Raw genomic sequence first — 14,926 nt, 5'->3', positions numbered from 1 at the left:
CCATGAATTGCAGCATGCCAGGCCTCCCTGTCCATCACCAACTCCCAGAGTTCATACAAACTCATGTCCATCAAGAGAGTGATGCCATCCAGCCATGTCATCTTCTGTCATCCCCTTCTCCTCCTGCCCCCAATTGCTCCCAGCATCAGAGTCTTTTCCAATGAGTCAGCTCTTCGCATGAGGTGGCCAAAGTATTGGAGTTTCAGCTTTAGCATCAGTCCTTCCAAGGAACACCCAGGACTGATCTCCTTTAGAATGGACTGGTTGGATCTCCTTGCAGTCCAAGGGACTCTCAAGAGTCTTCTCCAACACCACAGTTCAAAAGCATCAATTCTTCAACGCTCAGCTTTCTTCACAGTCCAACTCTCACATCCATACATTACTACTGGAAAAACCATAGCCTTGACTAGATGGACCTTTGTTGGCAAAGTAATGTCTCTGCTTTTGAATATGCTATCTAGGTTGGTCATAACTTTCCTTCCAACGAGTAAGCATCTTAATTTCATGGCTGCAGTCACCATCTGCAGTGATTTTGGAGCCCCAAAAAATAAAGTCAGCCACTGTTTCCACTGTTTCCCCATCTATTTCCCATGAAGTGATGGGACCAGATGCCATGATCTTTGTTTTCTGAATGTTGAGCTTTAAGCCAACTTTTTCACTCTCCTCTTTCACTTTCATCAAGAGGCTTTTTAGTTCCTCACTTTCTGCCATAAGGGTGGTGTCATCTGCATATCTGAGGTTATTGAGATTTCTCCCCGCAATCTTGATTCCAACTTGTGCTTCTTCCAGCCCAGCGTTTCTCATGATGTACTCTGCATAGAAGTTAAATAAGCAGGGTGACAATATACAGCCTTGACGTACTCCTTTTCCTATTTGGAACCAGTCTTGTTCCACGTCCAGTTCTAACTGTTGCTTCCTGACCTGCATTAGGTTTCTCAAGAGGCAGGTCAGGTGGTCTGGTATTCCCATCTCTTTCGTTTATTGTGATCCACACAGTCAAAGGCTTTGGCATAGTCAATAGAGTAGAAATAGATGTTTTTCTGGAACTCTCTTGCTTTTCTGATGATCCAGCGGATGTTGGCAATTTAATCTCTGGTTCCTCTGCCTTTTCTAAAACCAGCTTGAACATCTGGAAGTTCATGGTTCACGTATTCCTGAACCCTGGCTTGGAGAATTTTGAGCATTACTTTAGTAGCGTGTGAGATGAGTGCAATTGTGCGGTAGTCTGAGTATTCTTTGGCATTGCCTTTCTTTGGGATTGGAATGAAAACTGACCTTTTCCAGTCCTGTGGCCACTGCTGAGTTTTCCAAAGTTGCTGGCATATTGAGTGCAACACTTTCACAGCATCATCTTTCCAGATTTGAAATAGCTCAACTGGAATTCTATCACCTCTACTAGCTTTGTTCGTAGTGATGCTTTCTAAGGCCCACTTGATTTCACATTCCAGGATGTCTGGCTCTAGGTGAGTGATCACACCATCGTGATTATCTGGGTCGTGAAGATCTTTTTTGTACAGTTCTTCTGTGTATTCTTGCCACCTCTTCTTAATATCTTCTGCTTCTGTTAGGCCCATACCATTTCTGTCCTTTATCGAACCCATCTTTGCATGAAATGTTCCCTTGGTATCTCTAATTTTCTTGAAGAGATCTATACTTTTTCCCATTCTGTTGTTTTCCTCTATTTGTTTGCACTGATCACTGAGGAAGGCTTTCTTATCCCTCCTTGCTATTCTTTGGAACTCTGCATTCAAATGCTTCTATCTTTCCTTTTCTCCTTTGTTTTTCCCTTCTCTTCTTTTCACAGCTATTTGTAAGGCCTCCCCAGACAGCCATTTTGCTTTTTTGCATTTCTTTTCCATGGGGATGGTCTTGATCCCTGTCTCCTGTACAATGTCACAAACATCTGTGACACTCTATCAGATCTAGTCCCTTAAATCTATTTCTCACTTCCACTGTATAATCATAAGGGATTTGATTTAGGTCATACCTGAATGGTCTAGTGGTTTTCCCTACTTTCTTCAATTTAAGTCTGAATATGGCAATAAGGAGTTCATGATCTGAGCCACAGTCAGCTCCCGGTCTTGTTTTTGCTGACTGTATAGAGCTTCTCCATCTTTGGCTGCAAAGAATGTAATCAATCTGATTTCGGTGTTGACCATCTGGTGATGTCCATGTGTAGAGTCTTCTCTTGTGTTGTTGGAAGAGGGTATTTGCTATGACCAGTGTGTTCTCTTGGCAAAACTCTATTAGCCTTTGCCCTGCTTCATTCCGTATTCCAAGGCCAAATTTGCCTGTTACTCGAGGTGTTTCTTGACTTCCTACTTTTGCATTCCAGTCCCCTATAATGAAAAGGACATCTTTTTTGGGTGTTAGTTCTAAAAGATCTTGTAGGTCTTAATAGAACCATTCAACTTCAGCTTCTTCAGCGTTACTGGTTGGGGCATAGACTTGGATTACTGTGATATTGAATGGTTTACCTTGGAAACGAACAGAGATCATTCTGTCGTTTTTGAGATTGCATCCAAGTACTGCATTTCGGACTCTTGTTGACCATGATGGCTACTCCATTTCTCCTAAGGGATTCCTGCCTGCAGTAGTAGATATAATGGTCATCTGAGTTAAATTCACCCATTCCAGTCCATTTCAGTTCGCTGATTCCTAGAATGTCGACATTCACTCTTGCCATCTCTTGTTTGACCACTTCCAATTTGCCTTGATTCATGGACCTAACTTTCCAGGTTCCTATGCAATATTGCTCTTTACAGCATCGGACCTTTTTTCTATCACCAGTCATATCCACAAGTGGGTATTGTTTTTGCTTTGGCTCCATCCTTTCATTCTTTCTAGAGTTATTTCTCCACTGATCTCCAGTAGCATATTGGGCACCTACCGACTTGGGAAGTTCCTCTTTCAGTATCCTATCGTTTTGCCTTTTCATACTGTTCATGGGGTTCTCAAGGCAAGAATACTGAAGTGGTTTGCCATTCCCTTCTCCAGTGGACCACATTCTGTCAGACCTCTCCACCATGACCCACCCATCTTGGGTGGCCCCACACGGCATGGCTTAGTTTCATTGAGTTAGACAAGGCTGTGGTCCTAGTGTGATTAGATTGACTAGTTTTCTGTGATTGTGGTTTCAGTGTGTCTGCCCTCTGATGCCCTCTTGCAACACCTACCGTTTTACTTGGGTTTCTCTTACGTTGGACGTGGGGTATCTCTTCTTGGCTGCTCCAGCAAAGCGCAGCTGCTGCTCCTTACCTTGGATGAGGGGTATCTCCTCACAGCCGCCCCTTCTGACCTTGAACGTGGAGTAGCTTCTCTTGGCCCTCCTGCGCCTGGTGGCTCAAACGGTAAAGCGTCTGCCTACAATGCGGGAGACCCGGGTTCAATACCTGGGTCAGGAAGATTTCCTGGAGAAGGGAATGGCAACCCACTCCAGTATTCTTGCCTCCCCCGCCCCCCAAAAGGTGCTCAAAGAAATATCTGATACTAACTGTAGAATTCTGAGGTTGTGTCAGGAGCCTCTAAGACCACCTCCAAATGTGATGATTGCTTAGAGGAATCACAGGATTCAGCATATAGTCATCCTAATGACTACGATTTTGCAAAGAAAGGACACTTTCCATGGGGTGATGTCCAGGGGAAACCAGACATAAGCTCCCAAGAGTCCTCACCCAGTGGATGCAGCAGGACACATGCTTCATTCCTCCAGTAATAAGTCATGACAGCACATATGAGATGTCTACTAGGGAAGTTCACTGGAAATGAGCCTAGGGCTTATAGTGGGGGCACATATTAAAATTCCAGACTCTTATGAGGAGCGTGAACAGGGCTTTCAAAGAATAGCAATCATCAGGCCTGCTCTGTTAACGCTTTTCTACACAGAAATAAGTTGAATGATTTTAAAAATTAACTTAGGACCTCTTCTCACAGTTTTATGGAGACATTATTTACATACCATAATACTTTAAATTCATCCATTTAAAGTATACAATTCAGTGGTTTTTAGTACATTCGTAGGATTGTTAAACCAGTCAGTTTTATAACATTTATATCACCCCAGAGAGAACCCCATACCTATTAGCAATCATGCCCCATTCTCCTGTGTCCTACCCCTGACAACCACTAATATGTTCTCTGAATCTCTGGATTTGCTTATTCTGGGCATTTCATATATCTGGAATCAGAGAATGTGTGGTCTTTTGTGACTAACTTTCATTTAGCATAACGTTTTCAAGCTTCATAATGTTGTAGCATGTAATCAGTACAGTTCAGGAGACCTGGCGTGCTGCGATTCATGGGGTCGCAGAGTCGGACACGACTGAGTGACTGATCTGATATGATCAGTCGCTCAGTCGTGTCCGACTCTGCGACCCCACAGATTGTAGCAAGCCAGGCCTCCCTATCCATCACCAACTCCCAGAGCTTGCTCAGACTCATGTCCATTGAGTCAGTGATGACATAAACGTTAAATAATTAGTAAGATGTCTATACAAAAAGCTATATTAAGTTTTTGTACTTTTTGTTACTAGAGAAATCCCTAAGACTTCATGACTCTTAGCCAATACAGCTTTGATAATCTGGTTTCAGAGTTACAAAACAGGGTTTTTTTGATGATAGTTGCATCATAAATGGATAATGACAAGTGAGGGAAAGGATGATAGAGTAGAAAACAAAGATGAAATAAAGTTGTCTGTCTGTATTTTATTTTTAACTAGAGTTTACATTTGGGTCTATTCTTTGTTTTATACAGTTCTATGGAATTTGACAAATGGTGCTAATGTGTGTAATGTTGCATTTTTAATCCCACATACCAGTAGTTAATTGTTGGTATACAAGAAAGCACTGACTCTTGTATATTAAAATTTATGTCCTGCAACTTTGCTACAACTGCTTATTGTTCCAAGAGTTTTTTGTTGTTGTTGATTCTTTTGGATTTTCTATGTAAATCCTTTCTGTGTAAGTCTTGTTATCTGCGAACAAAGACAATTTTGCTTCCTTTCTGATCTGTGTATTTTTTTGTTTCCTTTCTTTGTCTTACTGGTTTAGCTAGGGTTTCCAACATGGCATTGAAGAGGAGTGGTGAAAAGGGGCATCCTTGTTTTGGTCCTAATCTTAGGAGAAAAGCATCTTGTTTCTCATCACTAAGTATGACATTAGGTTGAGAGAGTTCCTCTGTATTCCTAATTTGCTGAGTTTTTAATCATGAATAGGTGTTCTGTTGATATGATCATATGAATTTTCTTTAGTGTGTCAATGTGGTGGATTACATTAATTGATTTTCTAATGTTGAACCAGTCTTCAGTTCAGTTCAGTTCAGTCGCTCAGTCATGTCCGACTCTTTGTGACCCCATGAATCACAGCACGCCAGGCCTCCCTGTCCATCACTAACTCCTGGAGTTCACTCAAACTCACATCCATCGAGTTGGTGATGCCATCCAGCCATCTCATCCTCTGTTGTCCCCTTCTCCTCCTGCCCCCAATCCCTCCCAGCATCAGTCTTTTCCAATGAGTCAACTCTTCGCATGAGGTGGCCAAAGTACTGGAGTTTCAGCTTTAGCATCATTCCTTCCAAAGAAATCCCAGGGCTGATCTCCTTCAGAATGGACTGGTTGGATCTCCTTGCAGTCCTACTTGGTTGTGGTGTACAATTTTACATATTATTGGATTCAAAATTGTAGTATTTTATTGAGGATTTTGCATTTATACTTGAGAGTTTTTCCTATAGTTTTCTTTTCTTGTAATGTCTTTATCTGGTTCTACTATTTAGGTAATGCTGTCATCATAGAATGAATTAGAAGTATTCCCTTCTGCTTTTATTTTCTGTGAGAGATTGTAGAGAACTGATATCAGTTCTTCTTCAAGTGTTTGATAGAACTCACCAGCGAAGTCATCTGTGCCTGGTGCTTTCTGTTTTGGAAGATTATCATTTACTGATTTTTTTTTTCTTTTTGCCACACTGAAATTCCCTGATTCAATTTCTTTATCACATGTAAGCCTATTCATATTCTCTATTCCCCCTCATGTGAGTTTTGGTAGATTGTGCTTTTCAAGGAATTGATCCATTTGCTCTAATTTAATCTAATTTTTAGGTGTGCATCTCCAACACATTGTACTCTGAACCTCTTAAAAGCCTAGATTAGGGAATTCCATGGCATTGCAGTGATTAGGACTCTGCTCTCACTGCCAAAGGACCAGGTTCAGTCTGAATTCAGTTTCAGATCTGTGAACTAAGATCCTATAAGCCATGTGTTATGGCCAAAAAAAGAAAAAACACACACACACACACACACACACACACACACAAACAACAATAAAAAAGCCTAAACTGTTTGTTATTCATCTGTGTGTCTTGCCCACCCAGCATAGTAGGTAGTCAATAAATGTTTGGATGACTTAGGTTAAAGGACTTGTAAAACTTCAGCTACACTGGATGCTCAGGTTTATTTGCTTTGTACCTAGTAATTAACTATACACTGCTTTCTGAACAGAAGGAACAATACCAAAAAGCATAAAGTGGTTGAAAAGATATTATTGTCTAATATTTGAGAGCTTACTGTGTGCCAACATGTGTACTAGTATGCACAGTACTATATACCAGGTGTAAATAAGCCTCTAAGTGCATCACATTTAATCTTGACAACAACCCTGTTAGATAGGTAGTGATACTAAGACATCATATAGATTGTCTTAAGAGTATTTATAAAGAGAATTACCTAGAAGAGTAATTCCTAAAAGAATATACCTAAATTGAAACATTGCCCGTAAGAGACAATCTAGCACAGTGATTAAGAGCAGGGACATTAGAGGCCTGAGTTCAGTTTCCAGCTCTGCCTCCAATAGCTGCCTCCAGTAGCTGCCTCCAGTAGCTGCCTCCAATGGCTTTGTCATTGTGGGCAAATTGCTTAAGCTTTTTCTTTATCTATTAGGTGAGGATAAAATCAATATGTGCCTTTTAGGTCAACATGAAGATTGAATGAGATAACATGTGTAAAGTACTTAGAATAGTTCCTATCATTTATTGATAAATGCTTAATAAATATTAGCTATTAACAGAGGCTTTATAATGCATCATGGCTAGGAGCATAGACTTGGAAGATAGATTAACAGAGTTCGAATTCTGTTTCTGCCACTTACTAGCTGTGTAACGTCTAACATGTAACTTAATCTCTTAACATGTTAACCTCTTCATGACTCATTTCCTTGTCTGTAAAATGCAGATAAGAGTAGCTGCCTTGTAGATCCTACACAGTGTAAGAGCTGTAAAAGTGTTATTATTTATGAAACCTGAGAAGTTATATCTCAGTACATTTATAAATTTTCTATGTGCTTTAGAAGTTTTTGTCAAACAAAATCTTAGGTGATATTTTTTATATGACAAAATATAAACACAGATGCATACACAGACAAATGGTAGTTGGGGTGGGCAGAAAAGGATGGAGGAAGGTGGTCAAAAGGCACAGCCTTCCAGTTATAAATATTCGTAAGTCATGGGATGTCACGTGCATTATGGCAACTGTAGTTAATCATAATGTATTGCATATTTACTAAGAGTAAATCTTAAAAGTTCTCATCACAAGGAGAAAAATTCTGTTGCTGTGCATAGTGATGGATGTTAACTATGAATTAAGACTTGCTGTGATGATCATTCTGCAGAATATACAAACATTGAATCATTACGCTATATTTCTGAACCTAAAATAATGTTATATGTCAGTTATATCTCAATTTACTAAGAAAGAAAAAAACCCAGTAGAGTATTAAACCACTACAAATGAAAGTCTTGAGTGGGAAATTTTATTCTGAAGTGCACAAAGGGGCAAAGCTATGATTATGACTGTTCTTCACACAGTATCACCTTTCATTTCAAGAGTGCTCTCTGTTACCAAAAATACACAGTAACTCCTGTTAAAGCCATTTTGAGACCTTTAAAAAGAACATATATTTTTTTCACTTTGGACCCGTGGTTTTTCCACATGGCAAGATGTACCCATCCCACCCCCAGGGGTCCTCTGGCATTGTCTGAAGGTGTTTTTTATTATAAAACTGGAATGTAGAGGGATGTGCTCGCTACTGCTCACAGACACTGCTGAACCTCCTACAATGGATGGGCCAGCCAGCTCAACAAAGAATTATCTCTCCCCAAGTGTCAATGGACTGAAGTTGAGAAAGCTCTGCTCTGGACCAAAAGGGTTAATGCCTTTTTCCCAAGGGTATATATCTACTATCTTAATTTGAAATAGGATCTCTGACTGCAGACATGGAGGTAGAGTCTCAGTGTTATATCCCTTAACCAGAGCAATTTATGTAAACTTTTAGAGAATTAGTGGTCAGTAATGCTTCTTCTTTTTGTGTCTGTTTGTGTGTAGGGTTTGTGAAACAGGATCTGACCACCAACCTCTTAGTGATAGTCAACAAAAAAATTGTGAATATTTTGTCGACAGCCTTTTTGAGGAAGCTCAGAAGGTTGGTGCCAAGTGTTTGTCTCCCACTGAACAAAAGAAACAGGTAAGAGTCCATAAATCTTTTCTCTCCTGATATTTCTCAAATATGGACCTTTAGAGGTCAAAATTGTTTTCGTACTAATCAGTTCAGTTCAGTTGTGTCCAACTCTTTGCGACCCCGTGAATCGCAGCAATCCAGGCCTCCCTGTCCATCACCAACTCCTGGAGTTCACTCAAACTCATGTCCATCGAGTCTGTGATGCCATCCAGCCATCTCATCCTCTGTCATCCCCTTCTCCTGCCCCCAATCCCTCCCAGCATCAGGGTCTTTTCCAATGAGTCAGCTCTTCGCATGAGGTGGCCAAAGTATTGGAGTTTCAGCTTTAGCGTCAGTCCTTCCAATGAACACCCAGGACTGAGCTCCTTTAGGATGGACTGGTTGGACCTCTTTGCAGTCCAAGGGACTCTCAAGAGTCTTCTGCAACACCACAGTTCAAAAGTATCCATTCTTCTGCGCTCAGCTTTTGTACTAATAGTAAGATACTATTTACTTTTTTCACTGTATTGAGTTTGCACTGATATTGCAAAAGCAATGGTCAACAAAACTGGCACCTCAGGAGGAACTGAGGCTGTGGCACCACACAGCACCACATCGTACCAGTAATTACTCTACTCTTTTCTTTGCATTTGCAGGGGGTGAAAAACATTGGTTTCAATTAAGAATGTCCAAAAAAAAAAAAAAAAAATTAAGAATGTCCTTGATAGAGCAGTGAAACTTAGAGATTCCATTAAATCCTAACCCATCAATAACCTATCTTACTAACTTTCTGTATAATAAAATATGAAGTATATACATAAAATGAGGCTTCCCTGGTGGCTCAGACAGTAAAAAATCTGCCTGCAATGCAGGAGACCCAGGTTCATTCCCTGAAGAAGGAAATGGCAACCCACCCTAGAATTCTTGCCTGGAGAATTCCATGGACAAAGGAGACTGGCAGGCTACAGTCCATGGGTAGCAAAGAGTTGAACACGACTGAGAGACTAACACACACACACACATATGTGAAACTCTTCTGCAATATACAGAAGTATGTTAAGGAAAAGTACAGTTGCTTGAGATGCAAGCTGAACAGTCTGCTTTTTCATGGTGTACTGTTTTTACTGGAAAGGATGCTTTACAGACAACTGATTTTTCAGTCTTGGCTATTCGGCAGACATTTCCTCAAAATATATAAAGAGAGTCTGACACTTCAAGGAAGTGAGATGATCCAGAAGATGTTGAGAGATTAAATATTTCTAACAGTAACACTGACAGTTCTTTTTTTAAGCAAATTATTGTGTTTTTTTTTTTTTAATAATTTTACTTATTTATTTATTTTTGCCTGTGCTGGGTCTTCAATGCCGCGCAGACCTTTCTCTAGTTGTGGTGAGCAAGGGGTACTGTCTAGGTGCGGCGCACAGGCTTCTCATTGCAGTGGCTTCTCTTGTGAAGCACTGGCTCTAGGGCATGCAGGCTTCGGTAGTTGCGGCTCCCCAGTTCTAGAGCACGGGCTCAATAGTTGTGGTGCACAGCCTTAGTTATTCCACAGCATGTGGGATCTTCCCGAATCAGGGATCAATCCGTCTCTCTTGCGTTGGCAGTCAGATTCTTTATCACTGAGCCGCCCAGGAAGTCCAAGCTGATAGATTACATTTGAAGGAATAGCTATTAATTACTCTTAGTTGTTTTTCCCCCATTTTTATTTTTAATGTTCAAAGTCCAATGTTCAAGTCGTTTCAGATTTCTCTAGCTGTTGAGAAGTCTGTTCTGACGAGACAGCATTAGTGCCCTCTGAGATAGAGCACAGGATATTCTTCTAAATGAGTTCTCCTAAAGAAAATGATTAATGACTTACTTTAAAATATTATTCATTATGAACTAGATTATACATGAACATTATAATTTTTGATATTTTATATTTGAAGCTAGCTCTTAAGAATGGTATATTTAAAATTTTTTAACTGTGTAATGGGTGTTAATTATACTCATTCTGTAATCATTTTGCAGTATATACGTACATCAAGTCACTATGTTGTACTTGTAAGACTAATACAATGTTATATGTCAATTCTATCCCAATTTTAAAGAAAAGATTGATACATAAAATATATATTGATAGAAATTTTCAAAGGATTTTTAATCTACTAGTACATTTTATTGATTAACATTATACATTTTGTTTCTTACTGCTTTGCAGGTAGATGTAAGTATAAAATTATGGAAAAATGGATTCACTGTCAATGATGACTTCAGAAGTTACTCTGATGGTGCAAGTCAACAGTTTCTGAACTCCATCAAAAAAGGGTAAGCGGTCTTTGTTAGCAGAAGGATATTTTAGATATGTTTCATTTGGAAGATTCCTTTTTAATGTTGTTCACACATCCTTACATATTCAAAAATACTTTTTCTCTTTTAAATTCAGACTTTTCATAAGATGGGTTTACTTAAGAGAACCACAGCTATAATCTTGAAGGGTCAGGAATGTGAATTCTGATCAACCAAAATCTGACAAATTAATTCACTTTGCCAAGTGTTACTTAATACCACATCACATCCTACTTGTTATTTAATAATTATGTTTAAAGATCTTTATAGTTGTTAAATTGTGATTTCCATTGCCCTGTAGTGTTTTATATTATATATTTATAAAAACTTGAAAATCACCCATAATTTCATTACCCAGAAGTAATAGCAGAAGTATTACTGCTATTAACATTTCTGTTGAATTTCATTTTGGCACTTTCTGTCCATAGATTTATACATAATTGTGCATATATTTTAAAAAGTATTTTAACTTTATCTTAAAATACTTGAATATATCTGTATATTATTTTGTTACAATGATGAGCCATAATTTATATATATACACCTAGTTGTTGGTGATTTGATTATGTCTTAAGTCTCCCACTATAAAAAAATATGTGACTATCCTTGTGTTTAAATTTTTAAGAAAAATAACAGCTTTATTTTTTAATTAAAGTTTTATTAAAAAAAATAAAGTTTTATTAAAATAAAATTAACCTACCATAAAATTTACTCCTTTAAAATATACAATTCATAATTTTTTAGTGTATTCACAGAGTTATACAACCATCAGCACATTAATTCCAAAATATTTCTTTTTTCATCACCCTAAAAAGAAACCCCATGCTAGTAATCACTGTCCACTCTCCATTTCCCCCTCCTCAAAACCCTGCACAACTGCAGTCTACTTTTTACTTCTATGGATTTGTCTATTTTGAACATTCCATATAAATGGAATCATTTTGTGTTTGACTTCTTTAACTCAACACAGTATTTTCAAATTTCATTCATGTAGCTTTTAACAGTTCTTCATTCCTTTTTTATTGCCAAATAGTGTTGCATTGTATGGATATGCTACATTTAGTTTATTCACTTCTCAGTAGAGAGACCTTTGGGTCATTTCCACATCTTGCTTATCACAAATAATACTGCTCTGAACATTTGTGTACAAGTTTTCATGTGGACATATGTTTTCAGTCATCTCAGGTCTAGGAGTGGAATTGTTATCTCTGTTTATGAAGAAATGCCACACTGTATTCCGAAGTGATTGTACCGTTTTATATTCCCGCCAACAGTGTATCAAAGTTCCAGTTTTTCCATATACTTGCCAACACTGGTTTTTTAAATTATAACTATCCTACTCATTAAGAAGTGGTATCTTGTGGTTTTCACTTGCATTTCCCTAGTGACCAGTCATGTTGAGCATCTTTTCATGTACTTGTAGGCCACATGTATATCTTCTTTGAAGAAATATCTATTCAGATCCTTTGTCGATGTTTTTACCCTTGCCACCTGAGCCCATAGCAGTGAAAGTGTGGAGCCTTAACCACTGGACCACCAGGGAATTCCCCCCTGCCTACTTTTAAAATTTAGGTTATTTACCTTGCTGTTGATCTGTAAGAGTTTGTGATGTATTTTTGAGACTGTTTTCTCCCATTCTTTTATGTTTGTTGTTGTTTCCTTTTTTTGATGGTACTCTGGAGCACAAAAGTTTTTAATCTGAAGAGTCTGTGATTTATTGATTTTTTTTTTCTTTTGTCACTTTTGTCTCTGGTGTCATAGCTAAGAAAATATCATTTATGTCAGGGCATTAAAGATTTTACTCCTATGTTTTCTTATAATTATATTCAAAGTTTGACTAGTATCTCAATTACTCTTTCATGATAAATTGATAAATTAATGTGTAAAAGGCATGAACATTCTTTCAGCTATTGATGCTTATATTTATGCTTCTGCTTTATTAAAAAAATACACAAAATTAAATTCTGTCCCATAGCACTGTCCTTAACATATGATTTTATGTGTGACATCAATTTAATGGTGCAAAGCACTTATTTTGGTCAGTTTTTATTTCAGAATGGTTCATAATATTCTGCATGTAACCAATTTTCAATATATACATATACATATATAGGTCTGTACATATGTATACGTACAATGTATATACAAATTATAAATTATTTTGTATTACATAATTTTTAATCTTTTTCAAACTTATACAAAAGTCATAAGTGAAGTACCAAGAACTTTTCTAAAAGCATTTGAGAGTGAGTTGCCAAAGTAATGCTTCTTCATCCAGAATAGTTTGTATTTTTTATAGGAAAAAAAAGAAGGAAATGTATTTTCCTATGTAACCACAATACAACCATCTAATGATGTATGATTTTCATTTAATCCTCAAACATTTTCAAGAGTCGCTATTTATCTTAATACTATCCTTTAAAAAAAAGGGAAATATATTTACCTCTGTAACCACAACACAACCATCTATTAATGTATGATTATCATTTAATTGTCAGACATTTTCAAGAGTCGCTATTTATCTTAATACTATCCTTTATAGCAAAAGCATCCAATTCAGAATTACTTATTGCTTTTAAATGTCATGTCTCTTTCATTTCTTCAAGAGGGAACAGTTCCTGAGTTTTTGTTTTTGTCTTTTTTCAGTGACCTTGACACTTGAAGATTATGAGCCCAAATTATATAGAATGTCTCTCAATTCAGATTTGTCCCATTTTTAATTCATGATAGCCACCTTTCCAAGTAGCTTAGTGGTAAAGAATCCACCCGCCAATGCAGGTGACATGGTTTTGATCCCTGAGTGGGAAGATCCCCTAGAGAAGGAAATGGCAACCCTCTCCAGTATTCTGGCCTCAAAAATCCAATGGACAGAGAAGCCTGGTGGGCTAAAGTCCATGGGAAATGGCAACCCTCTCCAGTATTCTGGCCTCAAAAATCCAATGGACAGAGAAGCCTGGTGGGCTAAAGTCCATGGGGTGACAAAAGAGTCAGACATGATTTAGCAACTAAATAACAACAATCCTTGATAAGACTAAAGTACACTTTATTGGTAGGAATATCACAAAAGTAATGCTATCCTAAGTTCAGTGGTAATTTGTTCTTTGCTTTTTTAAATAGCTTTATGTTTTTCTTTAGGCTTTTTTCATTTTATCTGATTTTTGAACTCTATATAAATGGAATGTGTTTAATTTTTGTGTCTACTCAGTTTATTTCTTTGGGATATTCATCTGTGTTGTTGCATATAACTATAGTTGGCATGAATCTCAGAAGCAATATAAGAAAGATAAATTTGATTATGTAAAATCAATTGCCAAACTGGGAATACTTGTTGCACTTATATCCTGTAAATGGAATATATACAGATTTCTTACAAATCAGTTAGAAAAAGATGAAAAGAGTATTTTGTATGTTTGTACTTGATCTACTTTAAAACAGAATAGCAGTATGCAAAATACAGAATAGTGTGTATAGAATAATACCATCTTGGGAAAAATTACAAATCTGTGGTATTTTACTATATAGAGAGAAAAAATTTAGGAGACTCACCCCAGTTTTTTATCAAGAGAGGAATTCTAAGGACAGTCACTTTGGAGGGAGGGGACTGTTACTGTGTAAGTCAATTTGTATTTGTATTTTTTGTCTTGCTTTTCTGGAACAAGCATGTAGCTATATTTTCATTTTTAAAAATGAAATAAGATCTTGATTTTTCTTGCACATTATTAATCCTATTTAGATACCTATGAAAGTGATCAAATTGTTTAATGTTAGCAGTATGTAGTCATCAAATGTTTTGTGACTTCAGTGTTACTCTGGACAAACTGAATAGCTCAAGCTGTTCATGAATTTGAAGTTTTAAAATTCTACCATAAAAAGGAACACATTTGAATCAGTCCTAATGAAGTGAATGAACCTTAGAACCTATTATACAGAGTAAGTCAGAAAGAGAAAGACAAATATCATGTTCTGACTCAGCGACTTCCCTTTGACTTTTCACATTTATGCACTGGAGAAGGAAATGGCAACCCACTCCAGTGTTCTTGCCTAGAGAATCCCAGGATCGGGGGAGCCTGGTGGGCTGCCGTCTATGGGATCGCACAGAGTCGGACACGACTGAAGT

General features: G+C 37.7%; 1 protein-coding gene across 4 annotated transcripts in view; it reads left to right on the top strand.

The window, feature by feature from the left end:
• The window catches only part of UBXN2A (UBX domain protein 2A), a 31,105-nt gene that overhangs the window by 9,356 nt on the left and 6,823 nt on the right, over positions 1–14,926 (top strand). For all 4 annotated transcript variants that reach the window (XM_070799073.1, XM_070799072.1, XM_070799071.1 and 1 more), the window contains 2 exons: positions 8,370–8,508; positions 10,682–10,788. In XM_070799073.1, the coding sequence (XP_070655174.1) occupies positions 8,370–8,508; positions 10,682–10,788 (246 nt within the window). The remainder of the gene's footprint in view (positions 1–8,369; positions 8,509–10,681; positions 10,789–14,926) is intronic.

Source organism: Bos indicus, chromosome 11 (assembly GCF_029378745.1).
Source record: "Bos indicus isolate NIAB-ARS_2022 breed Sahiwal x Tharparkar chromosome 11, NIAB-ARS_B.indTharparkar_mat_pri_1.0, whole genome shotgun sequence".
In the NCBI taxonomy this organism is placed as follows: Eukaryota; Metazoa; Chordata; class Mammalia; order Artiodactyla; family Bovidae; genus Bos; species Bos indicus.
This window is presented reverse-complemented; position numbering and strand designations above follow the sequence as displayed.